Here is a 22193-nt window from a genome sequence, read left to right on the forward strand (position 1 = left end):
TGATTCTGGTGGATATTGAAATGTGGGAAATTATTCTCTCCCAAGTAATTTTAATGTCATTTCAGCAGTGAAGGCAGGAGTAAAAGCACTATAGCTTGAACTCATTTCATTCTTTCCACTCAAAAAAAGATGTTTATACAATCCACAGCTTCTTGGCCTTCTTCAGAAAGCCTGTCCTTCTGATCAGCAGAGCAGAGCCAAGATTAAATGGTCTTTGGAGCTTCAGCTGTACATAGACATTAGGTATTTTTAATAAATCAGGCCTATTGTTTAAAGCTGCTAAAATTGTTAGAAGCAGCTATTCTTAGACAAGAGTGTGGGGAAAAAATATTCATTTATTGATGGACAAGTAGGAAAACAGAAAACTTCAAAGCTGATATGATTTACAGAAATATGAGAGATTTTAGAATAGGTGCTTCTTGCTTAGTATTCTGAAATTTTTACTAAAACTTAGAGTCATGCTGAGGAGGAGTCTGGGTAGCCTGATTTCATTTAATTGAAATGCTTGAGAATGTAGTAGAAGTGGTTTCTAGAAGTTATCCTAAGAAAATTCAAGTCGAAGGGGCCTCAGGAGGAGGTCAGCTGGTACAACCTTCTGCTCCATGTAAATAGCAGTTCTGGTGTCATTAGGCTTGGAAACATGAAGAGGGGACTGCTGTGTATCTCTGATTTGGGGAATTGCAATCAATTTAATTTATTGTCAATTAACAAACTCATAATTACTGATTCTGGTATTGAAAGAGAAAAAAAACACAAATGCTTAGGGGAGACACCCCTTGCCTCTGTGAAACCTACCCACCCACCTTTCTGTTTTCCAGTCCCCTCCACGCACACTGCACTCAGTCCCTTCAGCGAGGTGACAGGTGGCACAGGGGTCACTGCACGTGTGGTTCCTCCACCGGTAGCAGTGCTGTCGGAGTCACACCTCTCGGCCCCTGCTCAGGACACCACTTCCTTCAGCTCTGGCCCCTGCTCGGGCTAAGCTGAGAAATGCTGATCCTTCCTTTCTCAGGATGCTGAGGAGCAACCGCGTGAGCTGTGTGGGAAACGACAGCTTCACGGGCCTGAGCTCAGTCCGCCTGCTCTCGCTGTATGACAACCAGATCACCACCGTGGCACCCGGCTCCTTCGATACCCTGCATTCGCTCTCTACGTTGTAAGTCACGTTCGTGTTTTATCTTACCCAAGTTTAAACCTCTAACTTTTTGGGCACATTTCTGTTAATGGTTTACTGTACAATTTCACAACGTGAGGTAAAGTTAAGGGAAAAAAGAGTTCATAGAAGGATTTTTGAGAAAGTTTATTTTCTGGACCATCTTGGACATATGAAGAGTATGTTTTCATGGTGCCCTTTGATGCAGTGTTAGACTGGTTTCCAGAAGTGCCTGAGAAGGCAGGAAAAATGTCCTGGTTGCCGCCCTCGCAGGAGCCCACTGATCTAAGCCAGGGTAGAAACCCACATTTTGTGTAGGCATCATACCATCGCAGCTGGTCGAATCACCATGTTTTCTGTCTTTCTGCACTGTGCTGTCCGACTATTGTCTTAAATTTCCTCTGCCTACTGAGACTCTTAATTCATACATGTTTTATAATGAAGCTTCAGTCCCATTTTCTATAAAAAGAAGCACCCTTTTAAATTTAAATATAATGTAATTTAAGGGAGGGAAAAATGGTGACTGAAGCTGCCACTCAGTTTACTGAAGAAATGGGTTTTTTAGGTAGCATCATTCAGGAAAGTACTTAATCCCCTTTTTACATAAAAAGTGACACTTTGCACCAAGTGACTAATTTGTGCATATTAAGGATGGCATGTTTATAAATAATGGAATTGTCGATAGCTTTGTGCTGAAGTAAGGAGATGCCAAAAGTACTGAGACTTCTAGAAGTAAATTCATTTTTATAACTGGCATGTAATCAACTTAGCTGTCACTTCAGATAGGAAACTTATTCTCTGGAGCAAATAAAAGATGGAAATCTTGAGATGACAAATTAATGGAATAGCTGTTGTCAGGTTAAAGCTAATAATGTAAAGTAATCAGCCTTCATCTCTATATGAAATTATTGCATTATCACTACAGAGTAGCTTGACAACAAGTCAGGTCTTTGACAGTTTTAAATTATTTCTAAACGAGTTATATCAAGATTTACCACACAGAGCCTAAATTACAGCTTTCACCTGTGGTTTGTACATAGTATTGTTTGAAGAATGGTATTTAAGCTTAGCTTTTTGAAAATAGAAATAGAATACCTAAGATGAAAAATTGTGTCATCCGAAGTAAATGTTCTTGTGGTTCTCAGAAACCTCTTGGCCAATCCCTTCAACTGCAACTGCCATCTTGCGTGGCTTGGAGACTGGCTAAGGAAGAAACGCATTGTGACAGGGAACCCTCGCTGCCAAAAACCCTACTTCCTCAAAGAGATTCCCATCCAGGATGTGGCAATTCAGGATTTTACATGTGATGATGGTAAGAAAATTAATATTTAAACTTCTTCTAATTTCAGCTTTCATATGTAGAGCTGCATTATTTCCATAGGAATATGCTTTAAATAACTTCATCTGCACTTTATGCTCAGTTTCTACGTCAGTTTAAAAATCTTCCACCCATTTCTGGATGATCAGCAACCACACAGCTATTGTATATATGTTTTCAATAGTTTTTCTTGCCTATGTTCAGTATTGTAAATCATAATTTAGAGATAACATAAAAATTAAATAAATTGATCAAATGTTGTAGTTCAGATGAGAGTATTTTCAAATGCTGATGCTTGAATCAAGCACTCTTTCAGGTTACTTGATTAAATAACATGCCATTTTGCTTAGTTTGTGACATCTTGAATGTCAGAATTCCCCTCAACGCTTAAAAAAAGGCGGCTGCTATCTTGCATCTCTCTCATACATGCTTCCATTTATTGCATTATTAGTTTGACAATTTTCAAGGCTCTAACTTTTCTTTAAAGGGACTCTGTTAATTTTTAATAATTTATTAATTTTGAAAATCAATATGTATTTTGCTTTATTAGCTTTCATTTGAAGTTTTGTTCTTTCTTTAATGATCTTTTTTTCCATGTAATAGCATTTTTCCTAGTAAAACAGCATTGTACTAGATAAAGCATCCGTTGAAATGTAAATTCTTGGGGAGGTGGTTTACAAAGATGACTTGAAGTTTTCCCTACCTCGAGATATCATAATGTAGAAATACCATGTTTGCTTATGGTAATTCCAGGTGGGATATTATTGCCAGTACTGAAGTGACATTTGTATAGCAAGCTTAGCATCTGTTTGTTTTTATTAACCAGGAAATGATGACAATAGCTGCTCTCCGTTGTCCCGCTGTCCTGCAGAATGTACTTGTCTAGACACAGTAGTTCGCTGCAGCAACAAAGGCCTAAAAACTTTGCCTAAAGGCATTCCAAAAGATGTAACTGAACTGTAAGTGGCACACTTTTTTCCTTTTATGAAAAATCAATGTCAGATTTATATTGTCAGGTTCAAGAATGAGGGGAGAAGAAAATGAAGAATTGGATTCAGTAGATCAGTTGAAATTTATTAATATACCACTTTATAGATCTAAAGATTTTCACAGTATCTTGAGAAATTTGAGGTTAAATTTGAATTAGCAATGCTCTGTAAGTCCCAGAACACTCTAAGAACTATCTGTTACTGAAAAGCTTTAAAAATATATGTATATAAAATTGTAATCACTCTCAGAATTTATATCCCCAACACTGAACCATCGTAAAACTCAACGTGGATATCATATTACAATGGGTTCAATTATGGGCAACAGTGAATCTGATTAATCTATGGTCACTGTTTAGGAAGGAATGAAGTTCAATTACATGAAAAAGCAAAAAGAAAACAATCTATTAATGTGTTTGCATATTTCCATAATAAACATGGTTTAGTGATATTTCAAAAAGACAGGTTTTAATAGGAAGTCTTACTTTTCATATAGGCAGTCTTACACAGTCTGGGATGTTTTATTAATCTCTTGATACATTTTTATATGAGAAAAATGGTTAAGATTGCATTTTATGAAAATATATAATTTGAATATGCAGATGGACAGTAACATTGATATTAAAATGAGCTTGCTACCTCACATATTGTTTGAAGATAATAACTGAATAAGCTATTCATAAGACTAGATGAGTCAATTTTTGTGCATTATGAAGGGAAATATATAAACCTAAAAATTGGTTTATTCATCTGTTTTGAATCTTGATCAGATAGGTCACAAGACTGAAAGAAATAGAAATTATTGACAAGAAAAAAAGTTGGGTTTGTGTTACATATGGCAGGTATTTAATATTAAATTACTAATGCTTCATAATGACTGATTAATGTAGTGTCTTTTCAGAAGACATCATAACTCTGTATCTTAAGTCACTAAAACAGTTTTATTGTGTTATCATTTGGTATTATATAGAAGATTCTGAAATGTCCACCACTAGTTTGGTGCTCCATAGCATCCAAAAGCTTTAGTCATTAATGAAGAGAAATTATTAAGAACTCAAATTAGCACACAGCTATATAAACCTATAACTTATTTCATTAGGTTTTGGTGTTGTTTTTTTTCCTTGAATAGAAGATGACTTAAATATAGTCTGGCCTAATAAATACAATTTGACAATGTAAGGGCATCAATGAAATGTAAAATTAAGCAGCTAAAGAGAGATACTTTTGGAAGTGCAAGTGGAACCCTGACTGTGACTGAAAACTCATTTGTGTACAATTTTGTATGCTTTAATTAGTGTCTGAGCATGCAATTTAGCATCATTTCAAAAGGATAATGGAGGTGGTTCCTGTTAGCAGTTGCATACTGATTGATTCTTCTTGTTCATTAGCATGCATAACCCTTCCAAGATTTACTCTTCATGTGTTTTATAAAATATCTTAATAGTTGCTTCATTTGAACAAGGAGGAATTTTTATCAGCCAAGTGGATACTTGTAATACTTCAGTTCTAATGAAGCTAAAGCAATATATCCTAATTTATCTGTCAATAAAAGAATTTTCTCAGAATACTTACTCCTTCAAAAAGTTTAAATTTTGTTGGTTTCTTTTTTAATAATTAAGTGTATGAGCCCATGCTCCATTCACCACCATTTATGTAATGCCATTAACATAGTGTAGGCATAAAACTTGTTGAGACACGTATTTTGGATTTGGCAAGCAGCCCGAACGAAGGCATGGTCCAAGGGAAAAAAAAAAACAAAAACAAAAACAAAAAAACCCAAAGAAAAAGCTTTTTGATTAGATGTAAATAGTTATTTCATTAAGTTTAACTGTGTTTCAGCCCATCCATTTAGTCAAGACAAAAGTTTCCACAGATGCTGCGGCATACTTGAAGACATTAAGCTCAAAATTGATCTAAGAATGTCTCTATCAGAGGCTGCTCTTAACTCAAATGTGTTCCAAGTATTTGGATGGCTAAAATATCTTCTCTGTATAGGGATAATGAGGGTGTAGTTTTTACTTGGGTTCCAGGAGACACAAGTAATAACCACCTTACTACCACCATCAGCAAGTCATTCGCCCCAGTTGAGAAACTAAAGTCCTTTAATCTTCCTGCCACTGTCTGCTCCATTTCAGAGAATCAGGTAAATTCAGCACTTGTTATCATCTCTAAACTACTTGCCCTGGTTACATGAAGAGCCCCTCCACTTGCACTTTGTACTGACTGGCTACACTGGAAGCTTTTTAGGCAAGGCTTGTTACCTTCCTTTGCCTGTAACTCAGGTGCTGATACGGTTTGATGGCTCTGCACCTGTTAACTCTAAGGATGAACAAGTCTGTTATTGAGAATTATGAGCATGGAAGAAGAGCAAGCAATATAATACAGGAGCTGTAAACCTACAAAGAGGAAAAAAAAAAAAAACCCCTAACTTTTCTAGTGAAAGGTAATTGATTACTGTCTTCAGTCCCCAACATACTCCATAGGAACAGCCTTCTAGTACATCATGCCTGATATATCATGAGGTGTACAGGGAGAAATTAGGGAAGGTGACCTGAACTGCAGGCATGACAAATGCTGTTAGAGCTGAGACAAGCCCTTGCTGTTTCTACTGTAAAGGACTACCTCTGCAATGTCAAGGTCTGTTTCTATTTACAACAGCTGAAAATCCACACTTAATGTGACTTGCAGAAGTCAGATTTACTTTTCACCTGTAGGTGCGTGTGAAATAGACATGGTAAAGATCTCATTTTGCAAAGTCTTTACGAAATAATAGAAAGTACTATGTAAGAGTTGGTTGTTATTAATGTTACTTCATAATATTCATAATATCTGATACAATAGCACTTGGATTTTAGGCTACAGGTCCTCAGTTGTGTCTCTAAAATCCAAAATTTGTAAGCAAGGTTTCTTATAAAATGGAAATACTGTCTATTCATTTGTTATTAACTTTACCGTTGGATTCTAAGATTAGTGGATGAAGATGCTACTGTTTTGATGACAAAAATAATGCTCTATGTTTTATTTTTCTATTTTAGTTATTTGGATGGAAATCAGTTTACCCTTGTTCCAAAAGAGCTTTCCAACTACAAGCATTTAACACTCATGTAAGTAGTTTTAGAGCAACATTCTCTACTAGAATGAAAAAAACCAAACCAAAACAAAAAACCCTACTCCATTATACCTGGGTTTAGTTATAAGAAAGAAACCATAAAATGTATCATATCTTTTAGCAAATATAATACCCAACCACATTTTATAATGGAGGATATTTTATTCTTCCCATCACGTCCTACATATAATACACTCTGTCATGTTTTATGAACAGGGCTATTTCATTCCAGTGATTACATCACAAAGTAAAGAAGCAGAAATTATAGTTAACTTGAAAAGAGATGTAAGATCTTACAAAATGTGTTAGGGTAATACAGCATTTTGTTACACAGCTCCATAAAGGCACTAGAAATATTTCATTTACAAAAGGAACATTCTATGATATGCTTCACTCCCTGGTATGCTTCACGTAGGAATAGCACATACAGCTGTTCTAACACTTGAATGTAACCCCTTCTGTTTCTCCCACAATATATGGTTTAATGACTCAAGAAGAGAGCTTGTCTAGAATGCCTTACTCCCAGCTCTATTGCTGACTCACTCTGTGATTTGAGGCAAATCACTAGCTGCTCTGAAATTTATTACCTCTACTTCATGAATGATTTGAATATGATTTCTGTACCTTGTAAGAGTACAGTGAGAGAAACAGGAAGACTGTCAATGTAAATGACTGTAATTCCATGGCCTTTGTTAGGACTATAAAAATTTATACCAGCTGAGGTTGAACTGTGTAACATTCTGAAAGCAGTTTGTGGTTTCATTATAATCAGAATAAAAAGTGGAAGGGAGTAACAAAATCCCTTAAATTTCTTTTTGACTGGGTTTAGAGCTTTGCTGCAAAAATTGTAAATGGTTTGGCATTCAAAAACAAGCACTTGATTTCCTTTATTTACCTCATGCTAGACAAAAGTGGTCACGGTCACAAATTTAGAAAAAAAGTATTTCCAAAACTTTTTGTATTTTGCAAATAACATCAGGAAAAAACCCTTGCAATATTCTCAAATGTATACAGCATGGAACCTATAGGAAGTCTTTGTGGATTGTTTAGGGAAGTACAGCACACAGAAAACACATATTTTGGAACCTCAGTACAAGAAGCAAGCGTATCGATTGGACTGTGTGCAGTAACAGGATCAGTGGAGACTGGATATATGTCTAGACATGAGGTTAATTAGAGTCATAGTGACAAGGCTTCCATCACAGAGGTTAGGTACTCATGGTCTATTTTTGACAAACACAGCCAGAAATCATATAACTTTACCTCCTAATCAGTAAATACACACAAACAATTTAGCAGACAAATGTAGTACAATAAATTATAGATTAACGGTAAATAAAGTGCAAATAAGATGAGTATTAACAGTCTCTATTCATCAGACCTCTGGGGCACATTATTGTAATCTGTTCTGGATGTATCCACATACTGCTGTTACAAAGTTGAGAATGTTCATCAGCTGTGTTTGGAAAACGAAAACAATATGCATAGTTCTTCTGTGGCCAAACAAGGAATTGCATACGAGTCTCCTGAGTTCCAGATTAACAAGGAAAATTGTTTATTTCTAACTTTTTCTTTGTCTTTTGAATAGACTTCTCTGTTATACTTGCCTAATATGTTTATTATTATGAGTCAATTGTCTTACATGCTTTCATGAAATTTCAAGGGGAGAAATATGTAGATTGCATAGCTATTCAACAGTACTATTAAGTGAAAATATTAAGGTCCCCTCAGAACCAAATGCTGTATTTCACCACAAAATACAGTAAACAATAGTGAAATAGTCAACATAAAATGAAAACTAAAGCACAATATGAGAATAAAGAACAAGCAGTATTCACATTTAATACAACTTCTTCAAAGCTTCTTTGAAGCTTCTATCTTTGAAGCTACCAGCATACTACTCCAGCTTCCATCATACTTATGCTCAAGATTTTATTCATTAGAATATTGAACAACAAGAAAGATGTTAAGGCTTTCTTTATAAATCTTAGATAGTGTTCTTTATAAAAATAGCTCTGGGCTTTGATGTCTTCAGCTTATAAGTGTTAAGTAGAGTATTAGATTATATTTACTCAGGTGTTATTACAGGGACATGACTAGAATGATTTCCACTTTAAAACATCACTTTAATTTCTATACTTGGATTCATGTAGGATTGCATTATTAACTCAGTAGCATGATGGACATTGCTGTTGTATAAGAATGCTTTGCGCTGCTTTTTCATCTGTGTTGAAATGAAAATGCTTTTCATTGATCAAGCTAAACACTTGCTGGGCTTGTATATGGCATGTGAAAATAAAAATATGTGCTGCTTTAAATATTGATACCAATGATGAAACTACTTCTACTAATAAAAATAATGTGTCTGTCAGTTTAACTTACAGTGTTTCAGGACTGGGGCAGTCATTTTAAGGTCTGAATTTCTGAATTTATTTTTTATAGAGATTTAAGTAACAACAGAATCAGCACTCTTTCTAATCAGAGCTTCAGCAACATGACTCAGCTGCTCACCTTGTAAGTTTATACACGTAACAGTGACTCTTTGGACGCATTACAGTGGGTTTTTTTTATCTTGGAAAGAAAGAGCATTTACTTGATATTAAAGCTTGCTTGTTGTGGAGGCTGTAAAATAACTTGTTTCCTAACTAGCTATGTGTGCAAAAGCTAGTTTCAGTCATGCTTTGTATTGTTTACTGAATGGCTGGTATACTTGCTGACAGTATTTTATACATTTTCAGAATTCTTAGTTACAACCGCCTGAGGTGTATCCCTGCACGGACTTTTGATGGGTTGAAATCACTTAGGTTGTTGTAAGTATTACTTTTTAACCATTGCTATTTTCCAGTATTTTTATTTGTGTACAACAGATAGCAAATCTGTAGGAAGTTACTAGATTTTTAAACCTATCAAGTATTTGAGAAGTGATAATTACATAGCCTTAAAAATCTAAGTGGCTTCATTCTGGGGAAGTATACTCTCAAAATGCTGCACAAGAAGTTATATGACCCTGGACAACATTGTATATATAGGCATACACTTTTTTCTTTTCTGCTTTTTAATCTTGGCTGTATTTCTTTTTTGTGTTATGTTCTTCCTTGGTATAAGCATTAAAGTCTAACAAAAATGCCATCTGCATAAATTCCTCAGTATATATGAGGGGGTTTTGTAGCTGAATTTTGAATATTTTTATTCCAACAATAAATTCCTTTCTTTGTTGTTTCATTTATTATGGGAGTATTTCCAAAACCTTTACATCATGGTTTACTATTGAAAAATCAATGAAATTACTTTTAGGTTCCAAGAAAACTTTCCATTTTACCACTAGGAAAAACATGGTTGAAAGGGCACAAAAGAGGACAAAGGAAAATAAAGAACAGTCAGTCTAGTTTACAGCTTCAGTTTGTCATTAAGAAAAAAAAATAACCACAAAACTACAAAAATTCTTTCTCAAAAGTCCCCAGCAGAACATGTAATTTTTGCCTCCATTTGGGTAGTGTATAACCATTTAATAGCTTAGTTGGATTAAATGTCTCAAACATGGCATTATTTACATGTGCTCACATAACATCAATTATTTTATATAAATATGGATAATTTCAAGAACCATAATTCTATATGTGTTAGATACACATGTAACTGAATGAATTTATAGAAAAGGAGAGGTATTGTGCAGGTTTGCTACAGGAGAGATAACACTAGTCCTGGTATTGATGCTTAATAAGGTCTTTAGTTCTTTATCTTTACTATCAAATTAGGGCAATAACCTTAATACTTACATTAATGAACAGTCAATGCCTGTATTTTCTATGAATCCATGAAGAGTGAAAAAAACATATGAACATAATTAATGGGAATGCCTACTTTTACCGACCTTTATTCTTTCAATTTAAAAAGAAGCATATTATTAACATTTCTTATGAAAATTCAGGATGAAAAAAATCAAGTGACGAGTAGGCTGCCAGTTAGAGCTTAAAAAAAAAAAAAAAAAAGCTGGAAACACTGAGGAACTGGAAGGAGAAAAATGTGAAAAGCTGAAAACTGTTTACCAAAGATGAAATTTGCAAAGTTAACCTGCTGATTTTTATGCATATATATTATTCTGTTCATTTTCTTTTTAAGGTCTTTACATGGAAATGATATTTCTGTTGTTCCTGAAGGAGCTTTTAATGATCTTTCAGCATTATCACATCTGTGAGTATTCAGATGATAACTCTATTTTTTATGTTATGTTTAGTGAATTTCATATAGTTGAACAAAGACAAAATGCAAAGGCCTGTTCTGGAACACGCTCATGCATCAGTACAGGCTGGGGACTGGCCAGAGAGCTAGCATTTCAGCAGAAAAATCCTGGGCCTCCTGGTGGGCAGGAAATTGAACATGTCTGCCATGTGTCCTTACGGCAATGAAAGACACTCTGGGCTGAATTAGAAAGGGAGCATCCAGGTGATTGAGGATAGTGGTCACTCCTTTCTGCTTGGCCCTCCTGAGACCACATCTGGAATATGTGTTCAGTTTCTCCAGTACAAAGCAGATGTGTACGAACCAGAGCAAATCCAGGACAGGGGCAAGCAAGGTGGGGAGGTGGCTGGATCGTATGAGCTGTGAGGAGAGGCTAAAGGAACTGGGCTTATTTAGCCTGGAGGAGATGCCAAGGAGGGACCTAATAGTCTTTAAGCTTCTAAGGTCATTATAGCAATGATGGAGACAGATTTTTCTGAGAGGTGCACAGTGAAGAATAAGAGTCAACAGTCACCAACTGCAACAAGGGAAGTTTGACTGAACGTAATGAAATATTCTTCACTGTGAGGGTGGTTCAGCTTTGGAACAGGTTGCCCAAGAAGCAGAAGAATCTCCATCCCTGGAGATTTTCAGAGCCCTGAAACCCATGAGCAACTCTGCTCTGACTTTGAAGTGAGCCCTGCTTTGTGCAGGAGGTGAGACTACGTGACCTCTGGAGTCCCCTAAATTAGTCTATGATTCTGTGTCAATGTCTGTTAAGTTGACATTAAATACATGGCATCTGATTTCAGAACATCATTTGAGGCAATACTTTTCCTGGTTTTAATTCAATGGGAACCTAGATTAGAACAAGTTACCTATCTAAACCTCGTTGTGTTTATGGATAGTTATTAAAACTTTGCTTGCAATTGAGGAGTAAATTGACTAGTGCCTTTAGATATATCTGGTTTTTATGTTTCTGAACAACTGCCATTGTCAAAAACTTATCTGCTTCTAGTTCAGTATGGGACACCTACATTTCATTTGCTATTTCTCAGAAATTTGATGATACTGATTAAGCTTTAAGTCATTGATAATGCATTCAAATGCTACTATTAACTAGCTTATCTGCATGAAATATCAGTAAAACTTACATAGATTTGATTGTTGTTGCTGCTGTTTTTTCTTAATGGCTACTAGTTATCCTTGCTAACGATCTGATTTTAGCAGAGCAATTGTGTTATCTCAGTTCAGGCTGACATTCACTCCTGCAAATATGGAGTGGACTAATTCTAGGTATTTCTCCATGCATGGGAAGTTCCCTATCACTAGGTCTGATATTTGTTACTGACTTAAGCCTGACTGAACAAGTATATATAATTTCTTGTGTTCAGCTGGAAGTACGTAGCAATAATTAAGAGAGGGCTTCCTCCTCAGTGTGGCAGAAAAGAGTGTTTCAGCAGTGGTAGTTTCTACCGCCTTTGCTTGCCAAAGATTTTCTTGTATCTCTAGAAGACCCACTAATCCCAAGTTGTGGAACAATCTGAAAAAAAGTACTGAAACATCTGGAGAAGGAGGATGTTCTAATACTGCCATTTGATAGTGTGTGCACATGGCAAGATTATCTGTTGAAAGTTCTATGATTATTGTATTTCTTAAAAGGAATGTGAGTACATCTTTATAGAATAGCACAATGCTTCTATCCTCCAAATGAATTACACAACATATCATTGTTCTCAGAGTTTTAAGGGTATTTATAGTTTCTAGCAGAGAAAAATAGACACTTAAAAAGCCTTTACAGAAATTAATTCTGAAAATCTCTAGCTAAATTGTTTTTAATTAAAAAAACCCCAGCTTTATTTAAAGAAATGGATTTGCTTTCATAACAGGGCAATTCTTATGTAACTACCACAAAGCTAGGATAACGTAGTTTGATTTACTTATGCAGCAAGGACCTCTTACAGAATTCTGCACATAGCTGTCAGTTCAGTGGGAGCACTCCAAAGAGGAAATAATTAAATCAAATTTGGAAGCTTAGAAACAGATGGTTGGTACCAGCCTGGGAGTCATAAACTGAAAAGGAAAAATATCAGGGTGGAACTCTGTGAGGTTTCCTTGGCTGCTTCAGAAGAAATACTTTGTTCTTGCTAACTTAATTTCCCAATATCAGTTTCATTCTGCTGATGCAGGTGATCTTGGCCATTACATACCAATGGTGACACAGAGCTAGTTAGTATTAGCTCTCCAAAGTTCACACATAATGCAACTAAGAATAGCTGAGTTTCTGGACCAAGTTTACTGCTAAAACTGTCACTTCCTGATTTAGGACCCAAATCCAGACACTTCATGCTCTTAGGGTCAATTTGGTGGAGGGAGGGCAGGTTTGTGGTTTGAAGGTTTTTTTGCCAACCTGTTTTCTGGGTTCTCTTTTTAAAAGCACTCATTTAAAACTTTATTCGCTTTTTGTTTGTCTGTTTTCCATAGGGCTATTGGAGCAAATCCTCTTTATTGTGATTGTAACATGCAGTGGCTATCTGACTGGGTAAAATCAGAATACAAAGAACCTGGTATTGCACGTTGTGCTGGTCCTGGAGAAATGGCAGATAAACTTCTTCTCACAACTCCTTCTAAAAAATTTACTTGCCAAGGTACTGTTGTTTTTTTTCTTTTTGAAGTGTCAGTTTTGAATTTTTACGAATAGTTGAGCTGTGAAGTGTAAGAGTCCTGTGTGCTCTAAATACATTTATTGTAGCATCTTCACTCAGCCTTCACATCATTCCTCCTCATACTGAGGGATGTAGCCATTGGTTCCATTCAGGAACTGTATTTATTTTAAAGACTTCAATGCTTATTTCTTTTCAAACAGTAGATGGAAAAAAGTCTTTGGACTTGCAGTACAGTATTCCTCAGTACATGGATGTACATAGGTAACTTGGTACTGTCTCAGTCATGGACTACAATTTAAACAGCTACACTTCCCTTAGCCAAAGAATGTCCTTTTCTTTCAGACTGTTTACAGTAAAATCTGTAAATACATCCATAATCCTTGCAGTCTGCATTATCTCAGTGGCATGTAATTGCATCAATATGTCCAGAATGTTTTCACTGATATTTCAGAAGAGAGCATAAAAGAGTAGATAAAGGGATGTGATTACCTCTATAGAGGTCTCATTCTAAAATGTTGTTGTACGGGGAGGTTTCTCAGAGTTTGGACCAAGAGTATTTATCTCCATGTTGGTACCAATATTGCTGGCATTTATATGACAACTTACATTATTGTCTGTCAATTCCTAGGTTCTTTTTCTGAACCTTACTATTTTTTTGTTAGAAAAGTACCTTTTTTACTCATATGTGAGAGAGAACTTGGTTTGTTTTACTGTTTAATCTTCCTCTATTCCATCCATTTCTCCCTTCTTAAATATTTTGAAAGCACAGAAGACTTTTGCTGTAGCTTCATTTTTCATGGTCCTGATTTAGAAACACTGAAATCCCCAATTGAAAAAAAAAAAACAACAAAATTTATGGCTTATACTTGTAAGCCATTACTAAGCTTATAGTTATTTCTGAGGCATCAGATAAACATGATCTTAAGTCTTGTAGAAGTAACTTATTCTCACAGTCTAGGTAATCATCAAGCTATTTTGACGTATTCATCTGTTATTGTATCTTCACAGGTGAGCTTAATCCCTTCGTAATTTTGTCCTTAAAAAAACGATGGGACTTTGTTGGAGTTTGTCTTATCCAAAGTTGTTTTTTACTGCATGTTCATCCTATTTAGTCTGCTCTCCTTAGGCTTTTTGTCAAAAAACATTTTTTGTCAACAAAAACCACTGGAACCCATTTTGTTGCATGTGATGCCAGTGAATTGTCTCTCCCTCCAAATCTTTCTTGCAATTTTTCAACAGTACATCTCTGAGGTCATGCCAGTGTACATTGCACATGACACTCATCCGTTGCAACGTCCCTTAGTCTGATTTTAGATAGGACATTTGCTGGCCAATCTGATCATTTTCTCTACAAGCATCCACTGAATATCGTTGCACATGTGCTCTTACTACACACTCTTGTAGGTAGTAAGTGAAAGAATATTTGCAGGGACATGAAGGACTGGTCCAGCTCTGTCACTTTTAAAAACTGTATCACCCCTACCTACAGTCATTGTTATGTTTCTGTCAGACAATCCAGAAAGTATGTCTTGTTCCCTCTTGCCATCAGAAAACATCCTTTATTTTATTATGCAGTGTAAGAACTGTATTTGTTTCACTTCCAAGAATGGTGATCTGGTATTATGGATACCTTTGAGAGAAAATATTTTTTCTGCCACTCTCCTATGAAGATGCTCATAATTACAGATTGCAAATCAGCAGCTTTTCAATGACATGATGGCTCTGTAAGACATTATGTGTCTGTAACTCAAAGATAAGTAATTTTATCTTTTGCTTAAAAATGAACTGCTGAATAGAAATTAGGAAGATACTATATTCCTATTAGAACCAAAATTTTAGGCTATGAGTGAGAGGACTGTTTTCGGATATATCTGTTCATGGTCTGCTGTTGTGTATATATTTACAGGAAAAGAGTAGTGTGTAATTCCCTCTTATCAGTATCTCTGGATTCAATTGAAAGTGAAATGGGTGCTTGAATTTGACTTAAATAATGAATAGTTCCCAGTGAAAATGAGCATTTTAAAATGAAGTCTCATCTCAGTTGTAAAGCTCCATAAAATCACTGTACCTTACTCTAATTTTATGAATTCTTTTACTCCAGGAATCATCCCTTAGTATTTTCTTCTTTCAGTTGGTTTTCTAGGTTTATGGGTGTTTTTTTTCTTTCTTATATGGCCTCTAACAGATTCTCAATCTTTTACTTTTACCCCTTTACCATCCATGCCCTGCTTCTAGAGATTCCAGGGCCTTGTGGTTTTCTGATACCAGGTAAGGTTATAAGTAGATCTGGAATGGGTGATCTGATTGAGAACGGACCTTCTGACCTTCCTTTTGTGTAACTCAAGAAGACTTCTTTCCTAAGACATGCATGTTTACTGTTTGTTTTCCCCTTTGATGAATTTACAGCTGACTCTTCATGATATATCATTTAACATATTGTGTGAACAGTTTTGTTACTTTAAAAGCCTGGGTTTGAGGTCTGTAAATTATCTAACTGAAATGATTGTTTCCACTGCATTGTACTAAAATCAGTGATTTCATTAGCAGTTTTAGTATAAGTGACTCAGTGTAGATACTGATTTTGAGGCCATATGCAAGAGAGAATAGGAGTTCCTGACTCATAAAAACTCAGAGCTTAAAGTTTTTCTTGCAACAGGTTTCTCTAGAAGCTAATTTTGAGAGGGTTAGTGTCTTGTTTTTCTTCAAAAATATTAGATAGCTACGTGTGTGTGTTTGTCAATAAAATACGGTTAGTTTTTTACTGTTTTTAAAAGAGCACTGCTTATTTTTCTTTTATTTTAAGGATTTTTTTCCAGTTAGGGCTTATTCAAGAATATATATGTCTACAATGTGAAAAACTAAACAATAGGTTATGAAGCCAGTTCTTTTTCATATACAAGCCTTTTTACACATGCAAACAGAGGAAAGGAATGGTATAGTGCAAATGAAAATAGGTTCCAGAACTCACTTTCCATTAGACTTCAGTAAAAATATCTGAAACATTTCCATTTTTTGATCTTAGAACTGAAGAATGATAAATCAAAATGTTAATTTTTATTGGATACTGCATATATAATAGTTTGAAATAAACACAGCACAAAATCAGCTACAGTGTTGTTTACTATCTTGTTAAGACTTATGTTCCCATTTTCTGGCTCTGTTTCAGAAGTGAAATTTAGATTGCTAATCCACTTAGGAAAATAACCTTAGTTACTGAATGTTTTTTAATTCATGCCAAATAATTAGCATTTTATTGCATAAGAAGTAGAAAAAAAGATATGATGTTCAGAATAAACAGCTGAGGCAAGGAAGCATAGACTTCAAGGCTACACCACAGCGTTAATTTTTTTTTTTTTTTTTTTTAGTATGTGCCTTATTTTTTTCACAGAACCTCTTAATGTACTCTAGCAATAATCAGCAATAGTCTAGAGTACACAGGCAGGACTTTCTAGATGTTAATTCTATGGTGTTTGTTTCAACTCTTCTACCTCTGCTGTTTGCTGGTCTAACAGAAACTTGAATCAGGTATAGATTTCTTTTTCAAAATAAGGTAATGAAGACAAGAATAGTCAATGATCCATATAGATTGTGTCTTTTCTTATCACAGATTACTGTGTTCATCTCTTTGGATTTGCTTGCAAGCTGTGACACAGAAGGATTAAGAAATCTAAGTTTAAAAAAAAAAAATCAAAACCCATGTCTCAGTAAAAGTGCCCTGTTAGCTCGGAAAACTTTGCAGTCTGGCTCATTTTGAGTAAAACCTGTTATGAAGCAATCAGGCAGTTCCACCAGTAGGTCTCAGGAGTTTGGGGATTGTGTCTAGTTAGAAGAAATAACTGGTTATTCCTTAAAATGTACAAATCACCTGTGGATTACTAAAGGGTTTTTTCATAGGTGAAATCTGAAATCAAGCTGGAGGCAGTAATGTCATCAGAGCTGGAGATAGTAGAGAATGTATGTTCATTCTCTTGATAGGCATTTGGCCAAGTTACCCCTGTTTTCTCTCACAGTAATCAATCTTTTGTCTATCACAAAGTGTATGAAAATGAATAATTATTTATACACAGGTGATTTCTAATATTTAACAAATAACCAGTGATTATTTTGGTTGTTTGACCAAAAAAAAAATTTAAAAATTGATGGTTCCTAACTTGAAAATTCACCATGAAAAGGCTGTATTAAAATTGTGAAACAACAGAAAAATAAATAAATCTCTAAAAAATATTTATATAATAGGGATAAGATTTATGTAGGCCAAAGCTCTAAGTCTGGCTTCTGAAACTTAAGATTTTATCAATATTCATTTCTGAATTCTGTTGTTATAATCATTAATATAAAAACTAGACTGCAAGCATGGATTGCAGCCTTCATTTGCACACAGATTCATGGTACAGTTTGCATTATTTGTGGGCTCAACTAATACAGTAATGCACAGAACTGTGGCTGACTCCATAAGGGAGCAAGGTGCAAGATAGAGCTATTTATGGTGAGATAGCTTGGACAATGCAATTTACATTACAGCTCACAAATGTTCAACCAATTTACAGGTAATTTTACAGGTTCATTTTGCCATCTCTGTGATCCTGCAGATAAAAAATAAATTAAAACAAAAATACATTAACAATAGTGGTCTCAGTAACACCATCAATGGCGGGATTGCAAACTGTGATAGTCCTTTTTCTCATAGGCAATTTTTAACCGCTAAATAGACTAAAGCTGAAATTGTATTCTTCATTTTGTTAATACAAAGGGAAGGTAATTATCATGCATCAGAACTGTACAGATTTCAGAGAAGGGGGACATGGGAATTGCTTTGGGGTCAGCTTCTTTTTAAAAAAAAAGTGATAATTAAACCAAAAATCCAACACCAAATGTATTTAGTCGTGTCAAAAGAATTAAGGACAGTCCAGCATTCTGTACATCTAGAAACACCACAAAGTCTAATATATAAATTTCATTTTAAAATTTAAGGCAACGTGGCAGATATATTCTGTCAAATATAAATTAATAGTTGTTTGTTTCTGACTATCGAATTTGTATTTTTAAGGGCCCATGGATGTTAATATTCTTGCTAAGTGTAACCCCTGTTTATCAAATCCATGTAAAAATGATGGAACCTGCAACAATGATCCAGTTGACTTCTATAGATGTACTTGCCCATATGGTTTCAAGGTAGGTACTGAATGAAGAGCAAAAAGCTTACTGCAATGTAAGCTTCTCCTTAACAACCTTTACATTTTATTTGGCTCCTTTCCACTAGTGTCTGTATTTTCTTCTTAAATTACAATTGTTGTTCCCTGCATAGGGTCAAGACTGTGATATTCCCATTCATGCTTGCATTAGTAACCCGTGCCACCATGGCGGAACTTGTCATTTGAAAGAAGGAGAAAAAGATGGTTTCTGGTAGGTTGTTTTTAATTGTAACAACAGGATGGAAAACTACTGAGTTTTATATGCTGAAATAATTTTGGTGTTAATCTTTGGGTTCTCTGTGTTTTCTGGTAAGTGCACCACAAAGGCAGATTTTCAGTGCTTCTGAAGTTTTCAGAACATGTTGTCGTCCTTGGAAAGCTTCTAAAGCTTTGAAACTGTTAAAAACAGTAACAAATGATTGTGATTAGTTAAGGCATATCAGGTCAAGACAACATAGTATTGACTCCATTATGCTAATTAATAGCTAGCTAGATCCCTGCTGAAAAAATCTCACAATTCATCTGTTGTCGTGTGTATTACTTCAACAGACAGCATGTAAATGATAAAATGTAAATCCCAGTGAAACGGAAAATTAATGATTCATTTGAAACTCACTATGCCAGCAGATAAACATGCTGTGAGCATTTTTAATCTTGAGTTATTTAATCACACAGTACAATTACTCCAGATGTACTTCATGAATTATGAAATAAAGTTCTTTAGCATTCTTATGTGAAATTATTAGTCATTTAATAATCTACACCTCAAGCTTGTTAGAAATGACACTTCAAAAAGATACAATTCATTATCCTGCAATTCATTATGACATTATTCTTATTTTTTAATCCAAATTCTGCCCAAAGATTAAATAGTTTTCTATTAAAAATTAAGTGTATACATCTTAATACTATGCCTCTAGAATTTAAAGTGACACAGTCATGTCTCAGAATTTGACCTTTTTCATTTATTTATTTAAACACTACCTATTTTGAAAATCAAAGCAATCTTATAATCAAAGCCACAGAAATTATACATACTGCATATTACATGAAAATGTATGTGTAGTCATGTTTGAGTGATCTTTTACTTTTACTATCTATTTTGATGTATTTATTTTGTATAAACATATGTAAAAGCAAAAACAAATTACTGCTTTGAAGAGTTTATACAGGCTTTGTTTTTATATATTAATGCATGTATTGTGCATGGAACGTTCAACAGAGCGTTATATTGGTGCATTTAACTGAATGATAGTGGAATACTACTATTACATACTAATCCCTGATTCCACAGTCTTTTCCATGTGTTTAACTGAAAAAAAAAATCACTTTCCATAAGAAATAGAATCTAATCTTATAATATAAAGGTAGCACGCTTTTCAAAAGGAATGTTCAGTGATTTAATTTAAGAAGCTCCTTAAACTAAACATTAAGGCGCAAATTCAGAAGCCTTTTTTCTGTAATTTAAAATATGAAAAATAAATGTTTATTATATGGTGTTTTACGTTATGTGAACCATGTTGCTTTATGGGATAGTGATTATGAATTATTGTACCTATTAATTACAGAACTTCTTGTCTGGCCTCCCCAGCTAAAATGTCCATGTGGTTAGTTTTGTTTTCTGTATTACAGGTGCACTTGTGCAGATGGATTTGAAGGTGAAAACTGTGAAGTAAATGTTGATGACTGTGAAGACAATGATTGTGAGAATAATTCTACTTGCGTGGATGGAATTAATAACTATACTTGCCTTTGTCCACCTGAATATACAGGTAGGAGTATAAGAGAAAGTACAGGTAATTCAAGAATTCCTAGCAGGACAGTAATATCTTTCAGTTTGTAGGTGGATTAGTAGTTACTCTACAATTGACTTAAAGCCAGGTTTCCCTCCATATTTCTTTACTATATGGTTTGTAGTCAAACATAGACTTAATGCCCACTCATGAATTCCTTTGTTAGTTTTGAAATTACAGCATTTTGGTATTTAAAAGATCATTCAAAATGTGTCCCTCCCTACTGTTTACCTAACCCAGACACCTCAATGAGGAACCTCTTGTAGCTGTAGAAATCTGAAAAATATTCTGCTTTTATCCTGTATACCTCATGTTACTAACAGGGCAGAAAAGGGTCAGTCTGTGCTGGTAGGGAACTGAATTTGGCACCCCTGGATGCTGTCCTGCCCTCTGTTAGAAACATTAATGCAGAGTGTGATGCTTTCTGTTCTAGCAGGAAAAAAAAAATAATCATTAGAGAGTGTCTAATTATTTGTTTCTATCAGTTGGCAGCCAGGCCAAAGCGTTCCCCTCTCTTTGAGACAGAGGGTCTCTTGCTTGCTGTCATCATCTCTGTGGGAACGGAGAGTAGTTATAACAGCAACACTGGAGAACAAGAAGTAGGATTTGTTGTTTACATTGATCTGTTTTATAGTTTTTCTAACTAGACAGATCTGATTTCTGTCAGCTCGTTGACCACTAGGAGAACACAGAGCTTAAATTCACAAAACCATAATTTGAAATGCATAAAAAAGAAATGTAAAATCCACCGTAACTCGTGAATTAACTCTACTCAGTGTGTCTTTACTTTGATCAATCCTATTGCCTCTGTCCAATGAGTTTTTCACTCATTGTCCTCAAGGAGCACTAAATTTGTCCTCAAGGAGCACTAAATTTGAGCTCTGGAAAACTGGGAGGAGAGGTGAACTCCTGAATTAATTTAATTTATTGAAAACATAGCTAACTCCTTTTTAATCCAAGGTATTTTCCATCATTAGTTCTACAACCTATTGGATTGCTCAAATGTTTTAGAGTATTCAAATTTGAAGTCAATACTTAAATCTTGGAAACCCACAGTGAGTGAAGATGATAGAACACAGGTATAAGAAATACAACTTCATAATCTAATATATGTATTCATCCAGTACTTATGTTGCCTAAATGTTTGGTAGAAACTTCCCCATACAGCATAAGCTACAATACCTACAGCAATACTGGTTAAAAGTATAAGTAGCTAGAATAAGGTATTTAATAATAAGCGGATGGTCCACATCTGGAATAACAGACATAATCTTCTGCTTAGACAAAATACTGGTTTGCCAAGTACTGATACCTTAATACCTAAGAGCAATTGACAATTCAAGCCTTAGAAACAAATAATAGGTAATAGCATCAGTAAGTAGAGACCGGTGTTTTCTATTTCGCCTATAACTATATTTTGGCTGTATGTGAGTCAAGCTTCAGCTCCCCTGGGATCACTTGCTATCTCCTTTAAAAATGTGATCAGATATTCTACTGTGTAGGCTGGAAGAAAGCAGACCAAAGTCACATCAGTCCAGTATTCCTGTTCAGTGGCTTCATGCTGAGAGGTTTCATTTATCTATTAGCTACTAGAGAATTCATTTGCACATGCATTCCTCCTCTGCAGCTTTGCAGGTGTTTTTACCTGTGTCATTCATGTCTTCATTTTCTAGATGCATTCAACTGCTCAAGTCAATAGCTTGCTGTATTCACAGTACGCCACGGGAAGGACTGTTTTGTATTAAATATCCATGG

At 35.1% G+C, this 22193-nt stretch overlaps 1 protein-coding gene across 3 annotated transcripts in view; it reads left to right on the top strand.

The window, feature by feature from the left end:
- Nucleotides 1-22193, top strand: part of SLIT2 (slit guidance ligand 2) — a 268841-nt gene that overhangs the window by 212346 nt on the left and 34302 nt on the right. For all 3 annotated transcript variants that reach the window (XM_075499841.1, XM_075499842.1, XM_075499843.1), the window contains 11 exons: nucleotides 1013-1156; nucleotides 2299-2465; nucleotides 3298-3430; nucleotides 6496-6564; nucleotides 9012-9083; nucleotides 9308-9379; nucleotides 10689-10760; nucleotides 13272-13435; nucleotides 18501-18625; nucleotides 18759-18856; nucleotides 20278-20417. In XM_075499841.1, coding sequence (XP_075355956.1) covers nucleotides 1013-1156; nucleotides 2299-2465; nucleotides 3298-3430; nucleotides 6496-6564; nucleotides 9012-9083; nucleotides 9308-9379; nucleotides 10689-10760; nucleotides 13272-13435; nucleotides 18501-18625; nucleotides 18759-18856; nucleotides 20278-20417 — 1256 coding nt within the window. The remainder of the gene's footprint in view (nucleotides 1-1012; nucleotides 1157-2298; nucleotides 2466-3297; nucleotides 3431-6495; nucleotides 6565-9011; nucleotides 9084-9307; nucleotides 9380-10688; nucleotides 10761-13271; nucleotides 13436-18500; nucleotides 18626-18758; nucleotides 18857-20277; nucleotides 20418-22193) is intronic.

Source organism: Mycteria americana, chromosome 4 (assembly GCF_035582795.1).
Source record: "Mycteria americana isolate JAX WOST 10 ecotype Jacksonville Zoo and Gardens chromosome 4, USCA_MyAme_1.0, whole genome shotgun sequence".
In the NCBI taxonomy this organism is placed as follows: domain Eukaryota; kingdom Metazoa; phylum Chordata; class Aves; order Ciconiiformes; family Ciconiidae; genus Mycteria; species Mycteria americana.